The sequence below is a fragment of the Giraffa tippelskirchi genome, chromosome X (assembly GCF_054371585.1).
Source record: "Giraffa tippelskirchi isolate mGirTip1 chromosome X, T2T-mGirTip1v1.2.pri, whole genome shotgun sequence".
Classification (NCBI taxonomy): Eukaryota; Metazoa; Chordata; class Mammalia; order Artiodactyla; family Giraffidae; genus Giraffa; species Giraffa tippelskirchi.
In genome coordinates, this window is record NC_137289.1 from 94,782,676 (window position 1) to 94,809,392 (window position 26,717).

A 26,717-nucleotide genomic window follows, 5' to 3' on the forward strand; every position below is an offset into this window, starting at 1 on the left:
GTGGGAGGGCACAGTTTTGAGTAGCAACCACCTACTCTAGACCAATAGCCTTAAAAAATCCGTAGAAAAGTATATTTTTAACTCAGTACTTCTACCCTTTGGAATCTATCTTGAGGACATAACCAGTCAGGAAAAGACTTATAGAGAAGAATTGCACTGAATTATTATAAGGGGAAAATGGAAACATATTAAATGTTTAACACTTACATTACAGTACTTCTTTTGTGCATCCAAGTACATGTTTTTGAAGAAATTTTATTTTTATTTTTTTTATTTTTTCGCGAAGCTTATTTATTGTGCAACCAAGGAGGCAGACGGCATTTTATTGACTCTTAGAGGGCAAATCACGCTGTGATTGGGGTCAGATATTTCCCCCGAACATGATAGGATTTCTTTTCTGGATTTCATAGTAAATATTTCAGGCAAAGGTCTTAAGTAGTAGATTGAAATGTTATTTGACTTGACACGTCCCTTAGAGCTTCTATAAATTAGGAAAAATATTATCTCTTCAACTACAATTATAAACACCTTGAATCAAAAGGGTGCTTTCATCTTAGTTAAAATACAAATGAATAAATCAGTCAACATACATGTATTGAATATATCCTATAGAGAAGTGCTGTCCTAGGCAGAGTGGAGGATAGAAATGAGTGTCAGACATGATCCCTGACTTCACAGGTCTTAGAAAGTGATCATTTTATTCATATATTTGGCATTAGACATGTTTCTTAAATAATTAAATTAATAGTGGTTTAAGAATTCCAATTGCTAGTTAAGAATCATATTAAGAAAAAGAGCAACTTTCCAGAAATCATTATTTAATACTCTTTCAAGTCTAAGACTATTAGCCTTTTTCAAAATAGAAGTATGTTGTCTTCACAGTGAATTTAATGTATGAAAAATTTCATTCAAATGACATTATTTCTATTTAAAGTTTTGATATAATAATGCAGGGATCCCCAGTCACGAATCAGTATTGGGCCCTGGGCTGTTAGGAACCAGTCCACACAGCAGGAGGTGAGTGGTGGGAGAAACGGAAGACTCTGCCTCCCCCACTGATCTGTGGAAAAATTGTCTTTCATGAAACTGGTGTCTGGTCCCAAAGAGGTTGGGGACTGCTGCAGTAATGTACAAAACCAATGCCAACTTCTGAAGAATACCTCTTTTTGGATCACTGAAACATTTTACCCTGTATTGAGGCCTCAGTATCAATGAGAGTGATGTCAGATTCTTCGTCTACACTTCAAATACCAAATACACACGCCACCTGGACATTGTCTTGAACTAAATCCTAAAATAAAATTAAGTGACGTGTTCTTGTCAAACTCAGGTCTAGGTGCCTCCGGGCTACTGGATGGGGTTCAGTCATTCCTCCAGACGGCCCTGGCCCTCAGGCAGACATCATTTTCTTTGTTTAAACTGAATTCGGCATCGTCCTTCCGGCTGCTGGACACCCACCAAGTGGAGAGAACTCTGTTTTGGCAATGGGTCCAGAAGACTACAGTCATAATAATAAAATATTAAAATAATACATATTTGAATCTCCAATAGAGCCAGCCACCTTCCAGGACACTGGTACTTCCCGCTCCCAAATGCCATGAAGCAGTCCAAGAAAGCATGCTTCTCTAAATTTGCCTTTTTCCAACGTTCAGGCTTGAACAGGTCAGGTTCAGGAAAATACTTTGGATTTCGATGTAGCCAAAATGGAGACAACATCAATAAGTCACCAGAAGGAACAGTGTAATTCAAAATTTTAACTGGCTTCAGCACTTTTTGAGTGATGACACCAGGGGCTCGTAAACGAATGGTTTCCAAAATACACCATTTAATTAGAGGGAGTTTCTTCAAGTCATCCTCAGACACTTGAATCTTATCTTTACCTGCTGTGCCAAACACAGATGCTATGCCTTCCATAATGGTCCTGTGGATTTGGGGATGAGACAGGACAAATGCAAATGTCCAAAATGCAACAGGGACAGTATTGGACAGAGAAGCCCAAAGTAGTAAGAGCCTATAATTTGGACTCTTTTGTTCATTTGCTTCCATCTCTAGGAGATCCAGTACAGCCTGCATTACTGTCGGGGAATTATCTTTTGCAGATTTGTACGTTTTTATATCTGGAATGTTTTTCTCAAAAAGTGCCAGAAGCCATTTTTTGGATTTTGACCAGTTTCTGAAGAGGCATTCTGGCAACTGGGATCCATATTCAAAACCTTCATCATAAACTTGAAAGTGCTGGTGAAACTCCCTGATTTTCCTCTCATCTGTGGGAAACAGACCTTTTTTAAAGAGTATGTTCACTGTGACTGGGTAAAGGAGGTGCCTCATAAACTTGTTCAGGTCTGTGGTCCCGTGAGTACCTAAATTCTGCAACTGTTCCTGTAATTCTTCAGTCAATTGTCCAGGGAATTTGTATAGGTTGAAAGTCCCCATTTTCCCTTTCACCGTGATATAAAGTTTCTCATGCAGTTTTAAAAAGATATTCTTTGCGATGGAGGCTGTATGATAGATGGGGTTTTGCACCGCTAGTTCAAAATTTACTTCTTTGGATTTTAGAAACACATTAATTCCCTCTTCTTCAGTAACAAAGGTCATTCGGGTGCCCATAACAATGACTGTAAATACTGGCCCATACTTGATTCTCGCTTTCTCTATAAATTCTAGAGGGGTTTTTCCAAACTCAAATCCAGCTCCAATCCAAGGAATCCAGCCCCCTAAGCACGGCGGTCTACGCAAGTTCTTCCACTGAAGAAATAATAAAACAGCAACACAACCTAAGATTATAATCACTGCTGGGGAAATAAATTCCATGTTTTTGTCTAGCACCTTCCTGAGTCAGAGAAGGGAAAAGTCTTGCTTCTTCGCCCTGGAACAGGGCACTCACTGGACCACTCAACTTTTCCGCTGTTACTTTTGCAGTTTGTTCGACTTCTAAACTTTAGCCTCTTTTCCCCGCCCCAATTTTTAGGTAATTTTTGCATCATCTCTTCCTCCCACGTCCACGTCTTTCTCAAGTCCTGGCTATCCGGGACAGAATTGAAGAAATTTTAGAAAGAGGAAAAGCGTGTATGTTAAATTAATTCCAGGAAAAACTTAATCCTGAACATTCAAATATTACATTATTGTTATTTATGAAGTGACAGTCGCTGATTCATGTCCAACACTGCGACCCCATGGACTATACAATCCATGGAATTCTCCAGGACAGAATACTGGAGTGGGTTGCCTTTCCCTTCTCAGGTGATCTTCCCAACCCAGGGATTGAATCCAGGTCTCCCACATTGCAGGTGGATTCTTTACCAGCTGAGCCAAATATTGCCACTGTAAAACTAAGAAAATATTCCAAAATACTGACAGCAGTTAATGCTGAATGACAAGACATAATACATTTTAATTTTCTTCCACTTCCTAAATTGTCTTCAATTACACTGTACTACTAGCCTATATAGGAGAAGGCAATGGCACCCCACTCCAGTACTCTTGCCTGGAAAATCCCATGGATGGAGGAGCCTGGTAGGCTGCAGTCCATGGGGTCACGAAGAGTCAGACACAGCTTAGCGACTTCCCTTTCCCTTTTCACTTTCATGCACTGGAGAAGGAAATGGCAACCCACTCCAGTATTCTTGCCTGGAGAATCCCAGGGACGGCGGAGCCTGGTGGGCTGCTGTCTATGGGGTTGCACAGAGTCGGACACGACTGAAGCAACTCAGCAGCAACTAGCCTATATGAAGCCCCGAACCTTCCCTTGAAACCAAGGACAAAGGCAAGAAACTGTGGAGGTGCAGTATTTGAAAATATATTCAGACAGAGAATGATAGTTCAGCTTTATTTTTTGCTATAAGAAATATTGAAACACCCTTCTCCTCCAGCCAGAGGAAAACAACAGGGCCAAGAGTGCCCAAAGGCCAATATAAGCAAACTAACAGTTAGGCCCCCTTAATAAATCAGCAACCAGTGTAGGAATCAATGCCCTGGGGAAGGATGCACTGCCTAGGTTAATCTTAGGTGCTCTTTCTTGGCCTAGGATTAGGGATAACCAGGGGCACAAAGTACCCCGTAATTGGTTGGTTGATCCCAACCGATAGGAAAAGCTGCTTGACACAGGAGGTGATGCAAATACTGAGTTGGCCACCGTTTTTAGCAGTCAGCCAGCTAAAAAGGATGGAAAAAGAAACTCAAAGTAAATGTGGGAACTGTTCCTCTAATTCTCTCTGCCCCCTCAGCTGGTGACAGGCTCACTGCGCATGTCTACATCCTTAGACTTCACCTTTGCGGGGTCTCCAATTGACTATTAGAATGACCCCAGACACCTGCCACCCGCCCAGGCCCCTTTGCAAACTAACATCGTTGGCATGCTGCCATTCACTGTGAGCTCCTTCCCTACTGCCCTGTGGTAGGGCTGGATGCGTGGGCTCAGGGACTGGCTGGCCATCTCTGCCTCCATGGGTGGCAGAAGGAGCACTACGATGGAGCTGGTGGCAGCGAGGCTAAGGGACCCTCTCACACCAACCTTGCCTGTGCCTCAGGCCCACTCTTCATTCAGAGGCCTGTTTCCTTCTGGCTGTTATCACTTGTCTCCATCCCCACCCCAAGTCTGCTCCCCGGCCTTCCAGTCCCTCAGGCCATCTCCCCTCTCCATCTCTCCCTGCCACCCCTGACCCATACCCCCGAGGCCAGACCCGCCAGCCGTCTTCTTGTTCTCCCTCCCCGCAGCCCTTCCTATCCCCAGGCTGACCGTCTTCTCTCCATTCCAATGTCTAGAGTAGGCCCTTTCTTCCCTGCTCCATCCCCTCACCTCTGTTCAAATAAGATATAAATTGAGAAGTTGGCTTCCTTGTGCTCCGGCCACAGGGGCACATGCCCACCAAGTCCCGATGCAGCACATACACCAGGCCCCGGGGCAGCGTGGCCACCGGGCTCTGGCATGGCTTGTCCCTCCAGCCAAGGCGAAGCATCTCCACCAGGTCCCGGAGCGTTAGATGCCTGCACCGGCTCTGGGGCTCCAGTTTCGGCCGCACCCGCCTCTCCCGCACTTCCGAGGCCCTGGTGCCCTTCAGGGCCATTTGGGTCACCAGGTTATCTGGGCCTCCCTGGCCTTCAGCACCTCCAACCACAACACCTCCACCGGCACCTGGGTCTGTGGCCTCCATGACCACACACGCTTCTCATCAGCCCACCACGGTCAGCCGGAGCATCTGAGGGGCTGAGGCACAAAAAGGAAACCATGCCCCTGAGCAGGTGATGTCATGATGGGCGCCGAGAACGCCTGTGCCATCAGGCCTTGACGCTGGCCCTGGATGTCCCTCTTAGGTGTTTATGAGCACTTCGCTGTTTCCCACCAAACGTGGAAACACCAAGTGAGCCCCTTCCCCTTACACCTCTGCTGCCACGTTCACATGTGACCAGCCTACTGACTTCAACTTCTGGAAGAGAGTCGAGCACCAGGGCCAAGCCCGGTCGGTCCCATTTGTCTCCCACACGTAGCTCAAGTCTGCGATCTTGTCTGGGCCTTAGGGCATGTGCAGGTGCATGCACATGGGGGTGCGCTGGGAACCGGCCCTGCAGTCCTGAGACCACGAATGCGGAGTGGGCTGTGCCTATCCTGCCTGCCTGGGCAGGGAAGCAGGGACTGCTGTTGGACTCACTGGGGATGGCATGGGGCTGGGCTGACTGGGGGTCCAGGCTCAGAGACTGCAGGGACTGCAGGCTCTGGGCTTGCCCCGGGCCCCTCAGAAGCACTGGAGGAACCGGCTAGACTCAAGGGCTGGGGGAAGGGCCGTGTTCCCCTGGACACCCGCAGTCTCTTGCCCTCTGCTGGCACAACTCTCATGGCCTTTCCCTCCCCAGGAACAAAGTCTTGAGGCTCTCCGATGGCCTGTTCGTGCCGGGGCCCTCAACTGGGAGGTGACTCTGTGTCTGCTTGCTTGCTGGGTGCTGGTCTACTTCTGCGTCTGGAAGGCGGTGAAGACAACAAGCAAGGTACAGCCCGGAGTGACGACCGGGCTGAAGCAGCACTGCCTGGGCATGGGGTGCATCTGCCAGGGGCCATTGCTGCCATGGGAGGTGACTGCATCAGGGGTTGTACTTCAGTCCGGCCCCTGAGCCCCACACCCTGGCCTGAGAGTCCTCTCGGCCCTCCAAATCCAAGGCCAGCAGACTTCCCCCACCCCCCTGTAGGAGGACAGGCACAAGCAGTGGCTGACCCTTCCCTGTGGGTGGGGCATTCCTGTCCCACCTTACCACCCTCCCACTTTCTCTCGATTCTGGCCCCCAGTCAGTTTTAGAGTGTGGGTAGACCCAGTCTATTGCCTGTGTCTGTCCCCTGCTCTGTGGCCAAGAGGACCCCAGCGGGGAGCCTGGACACATCTCGCCCTTAGGGGCCCACTGTCAGGTTGGGGGAACATTTGTAAGAATAGTCGTGCTGTAGAAGGGGGCTCACTAGACTACGATGGACTAGAGGGTGAGGGGCCAAGCCACACGACCCACTAGTGTGCCCCGTCTGTCCAGCCCACACCTGTACCTGTGCTCTTCCTTCGTAGTGATAGCTAGCACTTGCTATGGTCCATGTGCTGTTGCAGGGGCTTTCCATGTGTTGGTCCACCAGGTCAGTTGTCAGACAGTATTGCCATGTCAGTCTCCTGTCTCCCATGATGCAGCTCTCCTCCAAACAAATCACATAAACCCACTCTCTCCCCAACACCAGCAGCTCCAAGTCTTGTGCATTTTGGTTTCTCCATTTCTCAAAACTGATGACTGCAGTGCTCCATCAGGCATGGGACTTAAGTTGGTTCTGAACTGTGAGATGTGCAAAGGAAAATGATAATGACAATGACAAATAATACGTGTGACAAGAGAGTGAGAGAGTATGAAGGAAAGACAGTGTATGATAGAATGAGTTCCTCAGAGATTTTACCACTGTGACAGGTGAATGGTTTTGAGTGAGTGTGACAGCCTGAATATGTGATTGGGACAGGAATTCAAAAGGACAGAATGTGATGGGAAGAGACTAAGCTGCAGATGATAGTGATAGCGATAGTGAGCCCCCAAGATGATAGATGGTAACTTAACGTGCACGGTGAGTGGTGGAAGGTGCCACCGGATTTGTGGTCTGCAAAGGAGAAGATTTAATTCCAGGACCAAGGGATGCAAGTTCAGTCACTCAGAGATTTGTGCAGTAGGAATTTTATTAAAGTGATAGTGACAGAAAAAGCTTCTGACATAGACATCAGAAGGGGTTTGAAAGAGTACCCGCTTTGCTAGTTTAAGGAGAGCATTATATACTTTACTGCTAGCTGCTGAGAATAGGTTTAGATTAAAAAGATGCCTCAAGGCGGTGAAAATTTTGCCCAGGCCCTTTCTCGTAACATATATCCTGGGATGACATCTGCAGGATATTAACCAGAAGAAATGGTTTAACCTAGAGCTCAAGGCCATGGAAGTTTTACCCAGACCTTCTCCCATGACATAGGTTCCGAGCTCAAAAAAAGCATTTCATTGAGCAAGAGATTCTGCTGCCTACCAGGCCTCCATGTCTAAGGCAAAAGAATGTGAAAAAGAAAGAATGTTCACCTCTTCCTTAAAGAGCCTTGGTCCCGCTAGCAACCTGACTAAGTTAACTCTCTCACAGACACCATGACAGAGTGAGTGTGTGGCACAGAGTGTCAGAGATAGAGTCTAGGGGAGACTGGGTGTGAGAGAGAATATGTGTAGTGGAAAAAGCATTATAGAGTGACACAGGAATGTTACAGAAAGAGTGTGTGTGACAGATAATCTAACTCAGTATGAGAAAGCGAATCTCAGAGATAATATGTACTGAAGAAAATGGGTCTGCCACACAGGTCAGAGTGCGACAGGGAATGAAGCTGACCACGGGAGGCAGCAGCCTGGGAAGGTGGATCAATCCTCGGGGCCCATGGTTCCCTGAGGGTGGCCATCCCCAGGTCTCAGCCAGTCTGGAGGAAGTCAGCAAATTGACTTGGCTCAGATGCCCAATCACGGTCTGCCCAATCAGTTTCATCAGTAATAAAGCTGATCTATTTAGGTTGAAACCCATGTCAAGGGAGATGTGTCAAAGGCTGCAGATGCTAACCTGGACCTGTCTGGAAGGAGTGTGAAAGGACTCGCAGCAGGCATGAGTGGATGATGTCAGTGAACTTGTAGAGGAAATGATTCAGGTGGTCCAATTTGTAGAGCCGCACACTTTCATTCAGGCTTTCAAAAGACAGGTGGCGCTAGTGGTAAAGACTCTGCCTGCCAACATGAGAGACACAACAGACACAGGTCCCATGCCTGGGTGAGGGAGAGTCCCTGGAGAAGGAAATGGGAAGCCACTCCAGTATTCTTGCCTGGAAAATTCCGTGGAGAGAAGAGACTTGTGGGCTACAGTCCATGGGTCGCAAAGAGTCAGACACGATTCTCCCCCCTCCCCCACATATACACATGTAATTTTAATCCAGGAGAAAGCAGAGGTTAGAGAAGTAGTTACAGTTCAGGATGGAGCAAGACAAAACATGAGGAGGACTTCCCTGGGGGTTCAGTGGATGGGGATCCACCTGCCAACGCGAGGAACACTGCTTCAATGCCCGGTCCTGGAAGATCCAACATGCCACAGAGCAACTGAGTCTGTGCTCTAGAGCCCACGTTCTGCAATAAGAGAAGTGACGGCGATGAGAAGCCTGTGCTCAGCAACTAGAGTGTAGACACCACTCGCCACAACTAGAGAAAGCCCGTGTTCATCAATGAAGACAAGCACCGGCAAAAGTATACGAATAAAGTCAACATGATGAGAGCACAGCATCTAGAGTGTAGTCCCCAATCCCTTCAACTAGAGAAAGCCTGTTTGCAGAAAGGAAGACCCAGCATAGGCAAAAATAAATAAATAAAATCAACAGGAGGAGAGGGGAGCAGGCCAGCTTCTCCAAGTAAAGGGCAGTGCAGTGCTGGGCTAGGGACCCTGTAGGAAAGCCAAGTGGGAAGTAAAGCATTGCAGTTACTTACAGATGACTAAATGAGCTCTCTGTCCAAGCTCCCTGTGGGTGCTAAAAAGGGGGAGCCCTGAGCAGACGTTGTGATAGTTTTAGTTGTAGGTTTAGCAGATATTAATAGGTTTTCACCATCATCCCTGGAGAAAAACTGTGTCAGGCCAGAACCGGATTCTCATGGACATGTAGAGAGTAGGTGTGGACACTCTGGTCAGACATGTGGGAGGAAAGCCCAAAGATCGTACAGAGAGAGGGTCTAGCGTGTTGACTTCTGTCATCCATACACAAGTGGAAATTCATGAATTAAGCAGACCCACCTGAGGGTCTGACATTAGAGCAGAAAGACAGTCAGTGGGACGTCTAGGTGTCTCTGACTCACGCCTCCACAGTCGACACCATGAGGACACCCTCATACACCCCCGCTGAGGGGACTGGTCACAGTTTCCCAGGAGCAGAAATGCTGGAGGTCAGGGATGTGCAGGCTTCACTGGATTCAGTCATGCCAGACTGCTCCCTGCTATGGCTGCCCCCATCTCCACTCCTACTGTATCCTGCGACCTTTGGGGGTTTCCTCCGCTGTAACTAGCCTGTTTGTATCCTGTTCCCATTTCCACAAATCGGAATTGCAGTTAAATTCTGGATTATCAGCAGAATATTTAAAATATCGGTATATTCTTGATATTAATCTGTTATGGGCTTAAAACAATATTTAGGAAGTAGTTCCCCATTCCTGGCTCAGAAGAATATTTTATTACATTTTCTACAGTAGCTTTATTTATTCGGTAACTCAAGGAACATTTTTTGCTGGACACTGTTCCAGGCCTCCATGGAGGTTCCAGTCTAGCCAGGACAGACTGTCAAGAAATGAAATAACAACTACACTAGATAGCCTTTGGGAATATGGTGACATCTCTGGCCGGAAGGGCAGCAGGAGAAAAGACAGGGAGCACTTGGAGGAGTGGTTTTCCCTTTTCAACTGGGTGGTCAGGGTCGGCTTTGTTGTCAAGCAGAGACGGAGTGAGGACTTGAGGGAGGTTTGGGAGCGTGAGGAGACCAGTGTGGCTGGAGCAGAGTGGGTGAAGAGGAGAGCAGCAGGACAGGGGGCCAAGACCTGACGGGGACTGGATGTGGAGGCCTCAGGGGACATGCTGAGGGCTTGTGCTCAGAGTGAAGTGGGAGGTGGTGGAGGGTGGCTGTGGGTTGGACTGTGTCCCCCAGAAAAAGATGTTGAAGCCCCACCCCCTGGAGCCTGTGGATGGGACTTGATTTGGAAATGGGGTTTTGCAGATATAATTAGTTAAGGTGAGGTCACAGTGTGTTACGGTGGCCCAAATCAAGTGACTGCTACGTTTATAAGAAAGCCATGTGAGCACACAGAGAGAGAGGCTGTGTGAAGACAGAGGAAGAGTTGGAGTGAAGTGTCTACAAGGCAGAGAAGGCCAGGTGCTGCAGGCCACCACCAGAACCTATGAGAGAGGCCTGGAACTGACTCTCCCTTGGCGCCATCAGAGGGAATCAGCCCTGCCAACATCCCAGTCTCAGACTCCTGGCCTCCAGAACTGTGAGAGAATAAATTTCTCTTGCCTGAAGGCATCTTCTTTGTGGTACTTTATGATGGAAGCCCTAGGAAACTCATACAGTTATCAACAGAGTGGTGATATAATCTGACTGATATTTTTGATTCGTGAAGTCTGGGTTCATATTGTTCTTTTTGTTTTTCATGCTTATCAATATTGACTTCATATGTGCAAGACTTGCCTGCTGAAAAGTCACAACGTTCTCATCTGAGTCCTTAACTTTTTATACTTTTAGCTTTTGCGTGTAGAGCTCTGAGCGTTTGACTGTAATCTTTGTGAATGATGGAAGGTAAGTACACAAGGCAATGGAGGTTTGCTTTCCCCATATGGATATTCCACAACCAATTGCTCAACAAAAGATTATCCACCCCCGCCCCCCCGCATTGAATTACCTAGACTCCTCTGCTGAATATCCATTGACCACATACATATGTCTGGAAATGCTTCTGGACTGTCAGTCCTGTCCCATGGATCCACAGCTCCATTACTGGACATGTACAGTAAGCGATGAAACTAGGCTGTGTTTGTCTTTTTATTTGTGCATAGTCACAAGTCTTCAGGCTATCATCGCGCTTCTGTTCTCACATAAATTTCAATATCAGCTCATCAGGGAGTTCTCTGGTTGTCCAGTGGTTGAGACTCTACCTGCCAATGCAGAGAACACGGTTTCGATCCCTGCTCCGGGAAGATCCCACAAGCTGAAAGGCCACTAAGCCTGAGCACCACAACTGCTGGGCCTGTGCTCTGGAGCATGACAGCTGCAACTACTGAAACTTGAGTGCCTAGAGCCTGTGCTCTGCAACAAGAGAAGTCACCGCAATGAGAAGCTTATCTGCGGCAACTAGAGCGTAGCTCCCACTCACCATAACTAGAATAACCTGACGTGTGCAGCAACAAAGACCCAGCCAAGCCAAAATTACGTAAACAAGCAAACAAATGAATCTTTTAAAAAAGAACCTGCCTCACAATGCAGGGGACATCGCTTCAATCTCTGGTCAGGGAACGAAGATCCTATATGCAGTGGAGCAACTACTGAGCCTGGGCATCGTGACTGGAGTGCCTGTGCACTGCAACAAAAGATCCTGCGTGACACAATGAAGTTTCCACATTCCCCAAATAAGACCTGATGGAGCAAAAGAAAGAAAGAAAGAATTTGTTTAAGAAATCAGCTCATCAATTTCTGCAAAAATCGTTGCTGGCATTTTGGAGGACTCTATCGAGGAGTTTGGGTGAAATTGATCCTTGAACAATATCAATTCTTCCCATCAGACATGATTGAAGAACATGCATATGATACATCGCTGCATTTTTAGGACTTCTTCAATTTTTCCCACGGTGGTGTGTGATAAATTTTCTGAAATGTTCCCTAATGTTTCATAAAGGGCAAGGAGCCCTTTGTGTCTGGATCTAACTAGGCAAAGGTGAAGGAAAGTTGCATGGCTCAAGGTAGCCTGGAGTTAAAACTCCCCTCCAGGTCCTCCCCACCGTTCTAAACAAAACAGAGAACTCTCTCACCCAAAGAAAAAATGGATATTAGGTTGATTACACCCAGCTCCAAGCTGGCCCAGCTTCTGGCCGAACTCCAGAACTCGTTGCCCCAGCCATTTAAGAGATAACTACTCCCAGCAACCTTGGAGAAGAACAGGCCCCCTTAAGACAGTAGCTTTCTACATACATGTCTATATATACTTACTCTTTTCTTAGATAAGTGCAGCAGCTCGCTAACCTGACTGCTGCCCCTTCTCACCTCATAAAAGGTGATCTGTTCCTGTAGAGTGCCAATCTCATTCTTTTTCGGAACCTCGCCTACTCTAACTCCGTACCTTACATTTTTGGTGCTGAGACGCAGGAGGTTGAGGTTCCTTCTCCTTCTCCACGGCTAGCTCTTCGGAGCGTGGAAGACTGTCGAGCTCACTTTCCTTCCCGGGCTTTCAAGACCTCCTCGAGAGGACGCCCTGTGCCTTCGTGAGCGGTACAGGTCCTGTGTAAGGGCTTTATTGGTTTTCCACGTACCCCGAGGAATACTGCCCCCCCTTCCTGGTTTCTCTACACTCTCTTTTTCTCGAGACCGACCAACTCCAGCAGAGAGGCCGTTTGCCATTCGACTGCTTTACATGCAACACTCCATTCAAGCCAGCCCCTAAATTAAGGTAAGATCCAATCTGGATGGTTTTTCTAGAGGCGCCCTAAAACTTAGCCCTCCCGGGTCCCGGGGACCTTTGGCCTATGGCCACTCCGTAGGCCAAAGTAGGGGATGCTCCACCTCGACACAGAGCTCTCTTCTCATAACTCCTATTTCAACTATGGTGACAACTCGAGCTCCCAATAGGAACCTCTGCTTGCCTTTCAATTATGGGGTCTAGCCAATCTGTCCTAAAGGATTCCCCTCTGGCCCGTGTTCTCAAAAATCTCAAGCCACTCTCTCTCACTGAACTCAAAGCTAACCGATTAAAACAACTCTGTATACAGATCTGGCCTCAATACCAATTAGACAACCAAGACCACTGGCCTGAGTTTGGGACTTTTGATTTCAATATTTTATCAGATCTCACTAACTTCCTCAAATGGAATGGCAAAGGGTCAGAGGTCCCATATGCCCAAACCTTTTGAGCCCTTCCGAGCAGGCCCTCCCTATGCAAGAACTGGTCCACCCACGAGGTCCTTCTATGCACCTTGCCTCCCAAACAAAAGGGCTCTTCTTCTTCAACTAACCACTGGTCATGACCTTCCGCACCCCCAGAATTTGACCCAGCGGACGAGCCCCCTCCCTATCTGCCACCCCGCCAACCCTCTCCTTCCCCCTCATCCAATTCACCTACTGACCCCAAAACCTCTCCTGACTCCCCCTCAACCCCGCCACCCCGTCTCCCTGACCACCCCTTCCCTCTTCCCTCCCCTCCTGCCACACGGTCACATACCCAACATATGTTTCCCCTGAGAGAGGGAGCAGGGCCAGAGTGCCCCACACGAGTCCACGTGCCATTTTCATTGTCAGATATCAGCCAGATAGAAGAAAAGTTAGGATCATTTTATGAAAATCCTACCAGATACAGAGAACAATTCCTGAAACTCTCCAAGGCCTATAACCTCACATGGAGTGACATATATTATATCCTAAATGCCTCTCTCACCCTAGATGAAAAAGAACGTATCCGGCAAGTGGCAAAAGCCCATGCCGATCACTTCCATAACCAAGACAGGGATAGCCCAGCTGCTGATGAGGCGGTGCCTCAATCAGATCCCCACTGGACTTACCAGCCCAGTGACCCAGGTATCAGGAGACTGAATCATATGATTACCTGCCTTCTAGAAGGAATGCAGAAAAATGCTCATATCCATGTCAATTTTGATAAAGTCAGAGAAATCACCCAAGGGGCAGACATAAATACAGCCTTATTTTTGGCATGCCTCACAGAGGCAGTCCAGAAGTTTACTAACTAAGATATCACCACCCTGCTGGATTACTCTACCTTCATCTTCAGTTCATCAGCCAGTCCGCCCCTGATATTAGACGCAAGCTTCGACAGCTAGACAAGGGTCCTGAGACCTCCCCCCAAAGAGACCTTCTAGAAGTAGCCTTCAAGGTGTTCAATAATAGAGAGGAGGAAGCTAAGAGAGAAAAAGACCGTGAGAGAAAAGCTAAATATGCCCTTTTGGCGGCAGCAATTAAGGGAAGAGATCAGCCCGGCCCAAGTCATCCCAGACTGGGACTTAAGACCTCCCCCCTGGACCCTGCTTCCGATGCAACCAGTCAGGACACTGGACAAAGGCATGCCCAAACCTGCGGCCCCCTACAAAAGCATGCCCAACCTATGGTCAGTGGAGACACTAAAAGGTGGACTGTCCCCAGGGACGCCCTGACAACACTGGGGAGGTCCCCACCTCCCAGACCTGGAGAGTGGAATGTTCATAGGGATGCCCTGGCACCCCTGGAGAGATTCCCGCTTCTCCCCAAAACCCCAGCCCAACCCTACGAGAGTTGTTCCAATGACGGGGCCTGGGTTCCAGCCTCCCCGTCCGTGTCCCAGACACGAGCTCAGAACTTAGGGTAGACGGGGTAATGGCCAGAAAAAAGACCTGTATTGTAATAGACACTGGAGCCGCTTTCTCTCTCTTAACTTCCTACTCTGGCCCAACTCAAGACTCAGAACTCACAATCAAGGGGGTCTCTGGAGTTCCCTTAAGGCCAAAACTCAGCCCTCCATTACTCTGTCAATTTGAAAAATCGACCTCATACGCTCATTCCTGATAATGCCTAAATGCCCAATGGCACTCCTAGAGAGACATTTGTTATCCAAATTGGGGGTCTTTATTACCATACCCCACCTCGATACAGTCTCTATATTCTGCATGAAGATGGCACCTGGACTGTCCCTCTCCCGCACCCCTGACTTTCCCTTAGATCTACCCGCCTTGGACCCCCACGTCTGGGACACTGATCACCCATCCATAGCCAAACATCATCCCCCAGTCCACATTACCCTAAAGGACCCCTCGAATATAATCACCCAACAAGAGTATTCTCTCACCCCCGAGGCCCACAGGAGACTTAAGCCTATCATAGACCGGTCTTCTTCAGGCCTCTATCTTAATGCCTACCCATTCACCACACAACACCCCTATTCTGGCAGTAAGGAAGGGACCAAACTCTTGGAGACTGGTCCAGGATAGGCAAAAAATCAATGAGGCCATCACGTCGACTTTCCCAGTAGCCCCTAACCCTTACACCCTTCTGTCTGCCATACCCCCGACTGCAACCCACTTCATGCTATTAGATCTCAAAGACACCTTTTTCACCATCCCCCTCCACCCCTTCTCTCAACCCCTTTTCGCCTTCACCTGGCAAGACCCCGAGACTCATGCTTCCCAACAACTAACAGTTCTCCCCCAGGGGTTCAGAGACAGCCCTCGCTTTTTTGGACAGGCTTTACAAAAGGACCTAGAGACACTCGACCTAGCCCAGAGTCATCTCCTCCAATACGTAGATGACCTCCTCCTTTGTAGCCCAACCCGAAAACTCTGCCTCCAACACACTGCCAAACTCCTTGGGGCCCTGGGATCCTAGGGTGATCGGGTGTTCCCATCCAAGACCCGGGTGTTCCCATCCAAGACCCAAGTAGTACAGACAAACGTCACCTATCTGGGGCTCTCCATGTCCCACCAACAAAAAATTATTCCCCCAGATATAATCCAGGCCTTAATTAACTGTCCACTTCCAAAAACCAAAAGAGAACTCCTGTCTATCCTCGGCCTCCTAAATTTTTTCCGTATCTGGATCCCTAACTTCTCCCTCTTTGCAAAGCTGCTCTATGAGACAACTGAAGGATGTCTGGATGAGCCCCTCTTTAACCCTTTCTCGCTGGCCAATCCTATTCGCCAGCTCACCCTGAGCCTCCTCCGAGTGCCAACTCTCCACCTGCCAGATCACACCAGACCATTCTTTCTCTTTGCCCATTCCAACCAAGGACAGGCCCTGGGGCTTCTATGTCAGCAGGCTGGAGACACCTGGGCTCCCATAGCCTATCTGTCAAAACAGCTTGACATGGTGACCAAGGGTGGCCTCCCGACATACAGGCCACGGCTCCTATCGCAGCCCTCGCACCCAAAGCAAATAAACTCTCTAGACATGCCCCTTTAACAGTCTGTTCTCCACACAGCTTCTGAGACTTACTATCACATCGGGCTTTCCTCTCCCTTCCCCCTTCCAGGGTGCAGGTCCTATACGCCTTTCTCCTCAACCCTCGGCTCTCATTCTCCCCCTGCGCCCCCCTTAACCCCGCCAGCTTCTTACCCACATCCTCTACAACAGACCCTCTCCTACATAGCTGCAACCACCCTCTTAATACCTAAAGCCCCAAAACCAACCCAAAATGCTCCTCTAAATGTATGCTCACCTCATTCCTTCAAAGATTTACTCTCTCATCAGACTTTCCTTTCTCTGCCCCCTGCTCGACTACAAATCCTCCACACACACCTCCTCGACCCATCCCTTTCTTTTATGCCTTGTAAACCTCTTAATCCTGCTAGCTTACTCCCTACACCAGATCCAGAAGCAGAACACCTATTTCATGACTGTGTTCAGACCTTAGATATGACACTTAATCCCTTTGAACATATAACCGATCAGCCCCTTACTGACCCCAAAATCCCATCCTGGTTCATAGATGGCAATATGAACACTAATAGTCCAGAGACAGCCCAACAGAGTTATCCCCCCTTGCCTCATCAAGTTAGCCACACTCCCAGCTCACACATCCTCACAACAGGCTGAACTGATAACTCTTACACAAGCTTGGACCCTAGCCAAAGACCAAAAAAGAAACATTTACACTGACTCCAAATATGTCTATAACATATTACATTCTAACATTGTAATCTGGAAAGAGAGGAGATTGCTCACTCAGAAGGACACACCTATTCTCAATGCTTCTTTTATTTCTGAACTCCTCCATGCGGCTCAGTTCCCCAAACAAGCTGCTGTAATACATTGCCAGAGACATCAGCAACATAGTCCTATCTCCTTTTAGAACAATATACCAAATCACAAAACAAAATGACAAGCCGCCTCTGGTAGTCCTGTCTTTACTATAGCCAAAATTGGTGAGCCTAACATCCACACTTTACTTTCATATTTACATTCCCTTTTCCACCCCTCTACAAAAGTACTTAAGACTTGCCTTCAGAACTTGATTAAACTGACTAAAGACGATGTGACTTATTTCAATAATCTGACCCAAACTTCTACCATTTGTCAGCGGACAAATCCTAATTCTAACATTCGCCCCCCTCCTTCCCCCACCCACCGAATTTATAGATATCTTCCCACACAAGCCTGGCAGGTAGATTTCACCCACATGCCACCCGTAAAAAGGCTGAAATTTCTCCTAGTCTTTGTAGATACATTTTCTAGATAGATTGAAGCTTTCCCGACTACTAACAAATGAGCCCCTACTGTGGGTCAGGTTATTCTTACTGAAACTCTCTCAAGGTTTGAAATGCCTTCCTCCCCCCAGGCTGACAATGGACCCGAATTCACATCCCAAATCACCCAAAATATTGCACGAGCCCTTCAAGTTCCTTAGAGGTTTCACATTCCTTATCATCCCCCATCTTCTGATAGTGTTGAGAGAGCCAACCAAGTCCTAAAAAAAAACTCTGACCAAATTAACGATCAAACTTCAAGACTGAACGAAACTCCTCCCTTTAGCCCTCTTAAAGGTCCGGCCTTACCAAAAAAAACCCTTAAATATCAGTCCATTCGAGGCCATGTATGGGAGGCCCACAATACCTTTGGCTCTTCCCCCCTCCCAAGACAGTCCCAAACTGCTTTCCCACCTTCCTTTTCCTTTACTTGCCCAGACACGAGATGCCCTTTGACAACATATGGATAACTTACTCCCCCGACCACATCCCAATCTTCCATACCCATCCCTTCAAATAAGAGACAAAGTCTATATGACAGTTCAGTCCCACTCAGATCTAACTCCAAAATGACAAGGACCCTACACAGTAATTCTGCTGACCCCTACTGCTCCAAAACTAACAACAAAATCACCCCTTGGGTACACATTACCCGGTTAAAAAAGGTTATGCAGCCCATTGATGAAAATGCTTACCAGACTAATACCTATTAAGTTTCTCACACAGGCCCTACAACTCTAAAGTCCTCACCGCTTCCACCGCCCCCAACTGGCAACAGATGAGCCTGTCGGTTTCATGGCTACAATTATTCCTGTGACAACTTCTTTTTTTTTTTTTTATAAATTTATTTATTTTAGTTGGGGGCTAATTACTTTACAATATTGTAATAGTTTTTGCCATACATTGACATGAATCAGCCATGGGTTTACAGGTGTTCCCCTTCCTGGACCCCCCACCCACCTCCCTCCCCATCCCATCCCTCTGGATCATCCCATTGCCCCGGCCCTGAGCCTGAGACAACTTCTAGCAGAAAGCTGGGTCTGGAGTCCTCAAGGAGCCACGCTGGAACACATTGAAGATTACATCGCCACCCTGTGGCTACAGGAAGCCTTTTCTAACCTTTACCCCTTCTCAGACCATTCATTTTTATCATCCTCCTACTCACCTTTGGGCCTTGTTTGTTTAATCTTTTCCAGAGATTCCTCCAAGACCGAATCCGAGCCTTTTCCTGAGACCAAGTCAAGACTGCTGTTTTGCTTGAGACCCTGACGGCTAAAATAAAAAATCAACACTACAGGCCTTAGACTTCCTTCCTCCCGTACCACCAACCCCTGACCCTCATTTATCAGCACGAAGAAGCCCTGAACATTAAGGGCACCCACCTCTCTTTCTCTTTTTGTATATATTCCTTAGGGTCTGGAATGAAGGAAAGTTGCACGGCTGGAGGTAGCCTGGAGTTAAAACTCCCCTCCGGGTCCTTCCCACCATTCTATGCAAAACAAAGAACTCTCTCACCGGAAGAAAAACATGGACATTAGGTTGATTACACCCAGCTCCCAGCCGGTCCAGCCTCTGGCCCATCTCCAAAATTCCTTGCCCCAGCTGTTGAAGAGATAACTACTCTGAACAACCTTGGAGAAGAACAGGCCCCCTTAAGACAGTAACTTTCCACATACATGCCTATACATCTTTACTCTTTTCTTAGGTTAGTGCAGCAGCTGGCTAACCTGACTGCTGCCCCTTCTCGCCTCACTAAAGGTGATCTGTTCCTGTAAAGTGCCGGTCTCATTCTTTTTCTGAACCTCACCTTCTCTAACTCCCTTACCTTACAAGCAGTAAGTCTATTTCTCTTTCTTATCATTTATGTGCTCACTGGAGCATCACTTTTAATTTCCTACAAGAACTTTCCCTTTGCATTCATAACTTCAGTAACTGGTGTAAGAGGCCTAGCTTTCAGCCTGCCTCAAATTCTGATGCACCTTCCTCACTCAGCGTAACCATTTCTAGATGTTGATTTGAGCTGAGAGACTCTTCCTTTCACTTGAACACTTAGAGGCAAATTGTAAGTTTATCAACCGGCCTAATTTTCAATATTATTATGTCTCAGGGAAAGAGAGGCCTGAGGAGGACAGGAAGCAAGGCAGTTTGAACACATACATTTATCATCTAAGTTTGCCAACCTAGAGTCATGGATTAGTAGTAACATCAAAGATCACTGATCATAGATCAAGATAACAAGTATAATAATAATGAAAAAGTGAGAAATATTGCAAAAATTACTGTAATGAGTCACAGAGACAGGCAGTGAGCAAATGCTATTGGAAAAATGAATGGTGCCAACAGACCTGCGGAATGCCCGGTTGCCCACGAACTGTCAATTTGGTTTTTTTTGTTTTTTTTTTTAAAAACCCACAGTACAGAAGCAGACTCATAGACACAGAAAACAAACTTAATCGTTACCAAAGTAGGAGGTGTTAATTCGGAGTATGGAATTATCAGATGTACATTACCATATATAAAATAGATAAACAACAAGCACCTACTATATAGCACAGGGAACTATATTCAATATCTTGTAATAAAGTATAATGGAAAAAAATTGAAAAAAAGAAAAAAAACTCATGATATCTGTAAAGCACAATAAAGCAAGGCACAAGTAAAATGAGGGAAGTCTGTACTAGGAGCTGGGGGAGGGCAGATGTGGCTCGCAACATTTCTTCAGACAATAGTTTCAGAGGTGAGCATCTACACTCAGGGAAAAAGGAGAGAAACTCATGACCAGCATGGACAGAAGCCAGGCACATGGTGACAGCTTTCGCTGGTTGGTTGAGCAAGGAGCAGGAGGGGATGTGAAACTTGTTGCAAAAGAAGCTGAAATGTCTTATGGCTCAGTCCATCTACAGTCTACCATGCCTACCTCAGATGCATTGAGAAACCACAGCCAAAGGACTCAGAGGTTTCTGTAGTAGATCCTTCCTGCTGTGGTACAGCTTCTTGGGGAGATTTCACCAAGACAAACTTCCGTAGGAAACCACAGATGAGGCAATGACTGGCATCCGGGCTCTACTGCCCCATACTGGATCTATAATGCTGATGAAGACGACATACTGCCAAGAGAGAAATTGACCCCCAAAATTCTAGATACATTCTTGAGATCAGCTCCACTGCCCTGAAAAATTTCCCTAGCCTTTATCTTAAGAGTGAGTAAAAACGGAAGTTATAGAGGTATAGATGGACTTCAAGATGTGCTACCCCCAAACATGGCACCTTGGTGTATAGAATACTCTAAGCGGAAAGACTCTGAGAAAACAGCTGAAACAGTGCGTTCCCTCCGACCTTCCCCCCTGCCCTTCTTCCCTGAAGCAGGTCATTGAACCCTCAGGTGAGTGGTTCCCTGGCTATACCCAGACTAAAAGAGCATCCTTACTTATCTCAGAAAACAAAGGGACCCTAAGAAACAGTTTGTGCTAAGTCTCTCCCAGTTACTAAACTTACTCTCTGACTTATCATATTCCTCCACAACCATCCAGTCTTCCTCTAACCCAGCACAGAACTCCTCAGGTCAAACTGTTGCTTCGTGTCTTCATTCCCTTATCAAGGCTCCCACATCATGTAAAACTTATGTGTATGCTTTTCTTCTGTTAATCTTTCTCTGTCAGCTTAAATTTCCCATTCAGCCAGGGACCCTAAGAAGTCAAGAAAACCTTTTTGCTCCCCCACTGTAAATAAAAAGGGTAGCACATGCCCTGAATCAAAGTGGACATCTTTAAAAGTTGCTACTGCTCTAGTCTTCCCTTCAGGGATCACACACCATATTCAGAGTCGCTTGGACTGCAAGGAACTCAAACTAGTCAATGTTTAAACAGATCAACCCTAAATACTCATTGGGAAGACTGATGCTGAAGCTGAAGCTCCAATACTTTGGCAACCTGATGCGAAGAGCTGACTCATTGGAGAAGACCCTGATGCTGGGAAAGACTGAAGAAAAAAGGAGAAGGGGGCAGCAGAGCATGAGATGAATAGATAGCACCACTGACTCAATGAACATGAATTTGAGCAAAGCCTGGGCGATAGTGAAGGACAGAGGAGCCTGGCATGCTGCAGTCCATGGGGTCACAAAGAGTTGGATACGACTTAGTGACAGAACAACTGCACTAGTAATACCTCAGCTAGCCAATGGGCACAACTAGAAAGCCACATGGCCATGGCTGCAGAATCAAGGCATCCTCAAATTTGAAAGAGATGGCATCAGTCACAAGGAACGTGCTGCCCGATACAAAGCTCTGGGCATACTGAAAACATGAGATCCTTTGGTTGAGGCCCAAGCAGCTGCTGCGTTGTTCAAAACTAAACATAACGGTAAAGACTTGCCTTCTGGCATGGAGCCACACTCTCACTCTACACGTTGTCCCTTCCTTCCCTTGTATTCTGCAATTGGCCATTTTGAAGCAGTTATTGGGTTGGAGTGGGGCTTCCTGTTCCCAAGAGGGACCAAAGGCCATACACCCCCCTCTGAGTATTCTGGAGAACTTTGGTGAAGGGAGAGACTTGGACTTTTAAGGATCTGTTGGCGACATGCACCTCGACCGTTCTATCTGATCTCGAGGGGTGAGAGAGCACCCAGATCCAACTGATGGGGGTTAGGCCTGGAGAAGGGAAAAGGACCATAAAGTCGCCCTGTTAAGTCAATTCAATGTACACCTGACCCCTGAACAACATGGTTCTGAGCTGTATGGGTCCAATCATGCATACATTTTTTTCAAAACATCTACTGAAAACATTCTTTGGAGTTTTAACAACTTATTTGAAAAATTTGCAGATGAATCGTGTAACCTAGAAATATTGAAAAATTAAGAAAATAGCGGGTACATCCTGAATTCATAAAGTACGTGTAGATAACAGTCTCTTTTGGCATTTACTACCATAAAATATACACAAATCTATTATAAAAAGTTAAAATTTATCAAAACTTCAAGCACACGTTTATAATCCATGGCGCGGTTCACAGTCAAGAGAAATGTAAGCAATGGAGAAAGTCAGGAATACATTCTAACTGCATAAATTGAACCGTAGTCCATACCTACTACTGTAATCATTTCATAGCCAGCTCCTTTTGCACCTGCCATGAGCTCAAGACATGCAGGTATCCACTTAAACACCATGTGATAGTAATCATCTCTGTGTGAGCAGTTTGTTTTTCCAAAAAATTGTGTGTTGAAGTAATAAGCCATCTCCTATGGTTCTCAAGTAGTTTTCATCATGCTTAGTGCAATATTGTAAACCTTGAATGACACCATGAACCAGACCAAACCACTAGTGATGCTGGAAGTGCTCCCAAGAAGCAGAGAAAAGCCACAGCATTACAACAAAAAATTGAACTGCTTGATATTTGCTATAGGTTGAGGTCTGCAGCTGTGGTTTCCCACCATTTCAAGAAAAAAGAACCCATCGTAAGGCCTATTGCTTTTGAAAAAAGCAAATTGGTGAAGCTGCCATTGCAGCTATACCAACAGGCCTGAAAACCTTGCACTTTTTGTGAAACGCTGTATCTAATTTTGAAAATGCAGCTGTAATGTAGATGCAGGATTGCTCTGAGAAAGGCATACCAAAAGCCTCTATATGATTCAAGGAAAAGCCAAGTCTTTCAACAACAACCTAAAGCAAAGGAAGGTGAAGAATCTGAAGCTGGGGAATGCAATGTCAGCAAAGAAAGGTCTGATAATTTTAAGAAAGAAGTTTGTTTGGCTTTTAAAATGTCAAGATGAGAGGAGAAGCAGCTTGCACCCACTAGGGGGCAGCAGATGCGTTCCAGATACCAGGCAGAAAAACCGCTGAGGAGAGGGATATCTGCCTGAAGAGGTTTTGAATACAGATAAAAGTGCCCTATTCTGCCGGAACCATGTGGAAAAAGACATTTACGAGTAAGTAAGAGAAGCAAGCACCGAGATTGAAGGCAGGGACGTCAGGACTGACTGACAGACGCTCCGTCGTGTCCGACTCTTTGCTTCCCCGTGGACTTTATAGTCCGTGGAATTCTCCAGGCCAGAATATCGGAGTGGGTAGACTTTCACTTCTCCAGGGGATCTTCCCCACCCGAGGATCATACCCACGTATCTTGCTCGTCTCCTGCCCTGGCGGTCGAATTCTTTACCACTAGCGCCCAGGTAATGGATATAACATACAAAATATGTGTTAATCAACTGTTTATGTTAACCGTAAGGCTTCCAGTCAACAGTAGACTATTAGTAGTTAAGTTTTGGAAGAGTCTAAAGTTATACTTGGATTCTTGCCTCAGAGGGGGGTTGGTGCCCCTAACCCCTACGTTGTTCAAGGGTCAACAGAACTGTCATTGTTGCTTCCATGACCCAATACATCACCGGGACAGTGTTTTGCATGCTTGTTCTAGGAATGCTGGATGAAGACCAAAGGAAATTCTCTGGTTCAGGGGCTGCCACATGTAGAGAGATGACAGCAGAGTGTGCAGTGCATTCCCCAACCCATCTCCCTATCCTCTCCCAGGTGTCCGAAGAGAAACAGCAGAGAATCCCTGGAGGACAAAGAGAAGTTACGGCCTTGATTAAGACTAAGATGTGGCAGGTAGATTAGGACAGTAAAGCATCAATACAATGGCCCAGTCTGGCCAGTGGGAAAAACCAGCGCGGGGTGCAGGCTCACTGTGGATTACCGCCAGCGGAATGTATGTTGCTCCGGTGGCCCTGGCCATTTGAGACTTTGTGGCTGTAAACAAATGTACAGCACAGACTGATGGCACTGGGAGTGCTGTGTCACCGCCTAGGCCTTCTTTTCTGTCCCACTGGACTTGGAAGACACTCCTCCATGGGTCTCTTGCGCTCCTACACATCTTGCTGAGTGTGACAGGAAAGCAAGGCCCCGAGTGCTCTTTCCCTGGCATTTCTCAGGTTTGTGCTTACAGCAAATGACTCCAAGGCTGGTTTCCAGGCTTCTCTTAGGGAGCAGGTTGCCCAGGCTCAGGGTCCTTTCCTGTAAGGCAACTCAGTGCACAGGCAGGCATTTGTCAAGGATGATCTGCGTCACCTCTGCGGGAACTCAGGCTTAGGAAACTCACAGCCTTTTAAAACTCACAGCCGTTTTTAAAAAACGGAATCTTCCCTGTTGCTAGAAGAGAAAGAGACCTTTTCCTCCTTCCCTTTTCTTAGAACACTTCCTTGAGAAAACTGGTATTTATAAACCCTTCCTCTGCCCCTTGGGTACATATGTAAATCTGAAAAGGGTTCATAAGCCTTCTGCCAGCAAAACAACCCGGGAATAATTTTCTTTTGGGCCTAGGAGCCATCTCCTTGAACGATAAACACCAAAGCAGACAGTGCTCTGTCTCTCTGTCATCCTGGCACCTTAGCCTCAGGCCCTGGCTCTAAGCTGGAACACAGTTCAGTTCAGTTCAGTCCCTCAGTCCTGTCTGACTCCTTGTAACCCCATGGGCTGCACCACGCCAGGCTTCCCTGTCCATCACCAACTCCCAGGGCTTGCTCTAACTCATGTCTGTCGAAGTCAGTGATGCCATGCAACCATCTCATCCTCTGTGTCCCTTTCGCCTACAGCCTTCAAACTTTCCCAGCAACAGGGTCTTTTCTAATGAGTCAGTTATTCACATCAGGTGGCCAAAGTATTGAAGATTCAGCTGCAGCATCAGTCCTTCCAATGAATATTCAGGACTCATTTCCTTTAGGATTGACAGGTTGGATATCCTGGCAGTCCAAGGGACTCGCAAGAGTCTTCTCCAGCACCAAAATTCAAAAGCATCAATTCTCTGCCTCTCAGCTCTCTTTATGGTCCAACTCTCACATCCATACATGACTACTGGAAAAACCATAGCTTTGACTAGACGGACCTTTGTGGGCAAAGTAATGTCTCTGATTTTTATCACACTCTCTTGGATTGTCATAGCTTTTCTTTCAAGGAGCAAGCATCTTTGCATTTTGTGGCTGCAGTCACAATCTGCAGTGATTCTGGAGCCCAAGAAAATAAAGTCTCTCACTGTTTCCACTGTTTCCCCATCTATTTGCCATGAAGTGATGGGACAGGATGCCATCATCTTTGTTTTTTGAATGTTGAGTTTTAAGCCAGCTTTTTCACTCTCCTTTTCCACTTTCATCATGAGGCTCTTTAGTTTCTCTTTGGTTTCTGCCTTAAGGGTGGTGTAATTTGCTCATGTGAAGTTATTGATATTTCTCCCGACAATCTTGATTCCAGTTTGTGCTTCATGCAGCCAGGCATTTCCCATGAGGTACTCTGCATAGAAGTTAAATAAGCAGGGTGACAATATACAGGCTTCACGTATCCTTTCTCAGTTTCGAACCAGTCTGTTCTTCCATGTCCAGTTCTAACTGTTGCTTCTTGACCTGCATACAGGTTTCTCAGGAGGCAGCTTAGGTGGTGTGGTATTCCCATCTCGTGAAGAATTTTCCATCGTTTGTTGAGATCCACAGAGTCAACGGCTTTAGCATAGTCAATAAGGCAGAAATGCATGTTTTTCTGGAATCCTCTTGCTTGTTTTATGATCCAACGGATGTTGGCGATTTGATCTCTGGTTCCTCTGCCTTTTCTAAAAGCAGCTTGAACATCTGGAAGTTCTCGGCTCACGTACTGTTGAAGCCTAGCTTGGAGAATTTGGAGCATTAATTTGCTAGTGTTTGAGATGAGTACAATTGTGTGGTAGTTTGAGCATTCTTTGCCATTGCCTTTCTTTGGGATTGGAATGAAAACTGACCTTTGCCAGTCCTCTGGCCACTGCTGAGTTTTCCAGATTTGCTGGCATTTGAGCGCAGCACTTTCACAGCATCATCTTTTAGGATTTGAAATAGCTCAGCTGGAATTCCATCACCTCCACTAACTTTGTTCATAATGGTGCTTCCTAAGACCCACTTGACTTCAGGATATCTGACTTCAGGATATCTTGACTTCCAGGATATCTGACTCTAGGTGAGTGATCACACCATCGTGGTTATCTGGGTCATTAACATCTGTTTTGTGTAGTTCTTCTGTGTACTCTTGCCACCCCTTCTTAATATCTTCTGCTTCTGTTAGGTCCATGCCATTCCTGTCTTTATTGTGCGCAATTTTGCATGAAATGTACCCTTGGTATCTCTAATGTTCTTGAAGGCATCTCTAGTCTTTCCCTTTCTATTGTTTCCCTCTGTTTCTTTGCATTGATCACTTAGGAAGGCTTGCTTATCTTTCCTTGATACCTGCTTGTCAT

At 46.7% G+C, this 26,717-nt stretch overlaps 1 protein-coding gene, 1 long non-coding RNA gene and 1 pseudogene across 3 annotated transcripts in view; all 3 read right to left on the bottom strand.

Moving 5' to 3' along the window:
• Positions 1–259: 259 nt before the first annotated feature.
• Positions 260–2,994, bottom strand: LOC145535404 (24-hydroxycholesterol 7-alpha-hydroxylase pseudogene; annotated as a pseudogene). Its single transcript, XR_014075401.1, has one exon. The product of XR_014075401.1 is annotated as a 24-hydroxycholesterol 7-alpha-hydroxylase pseudogene (transcript).
• Positions 2,995–7,166: 4,172 nt separating this feature from the next.
• LOC145535415 (uncharacterized) lies at positions 7,167–11,633 on the bottom strand. Its single transcript, XR_014075411.1, has 3 exons — positions 11,516–11,633; positions 10,951–11,199; positions 7,167–8,643 (listed from the first exon to the last, which is right to left on the bottom strand). It is a non-coding gene; the product is annotated as an uncharacterized LOC145535415 (long non-coding RNA).
• A 12,287-nt stretch (positions 11,634–23,920) lies between these two features.
• The window catches only part of LOC145535702 (uncharacterized), a 54,490-nt gene continuing 51,693 nt past the window's right edge, over positions 23,921–26,717 (bottom strand). The window contains 2 exon segments of the mRNA XM_081564074.1: positions 23,921–23,927; positions 25,246–25,748. Coding sequence (XP_081420200.1) covers positions 23,921–23,927; positions 25,246–25,748 — 510 coding nt within the window.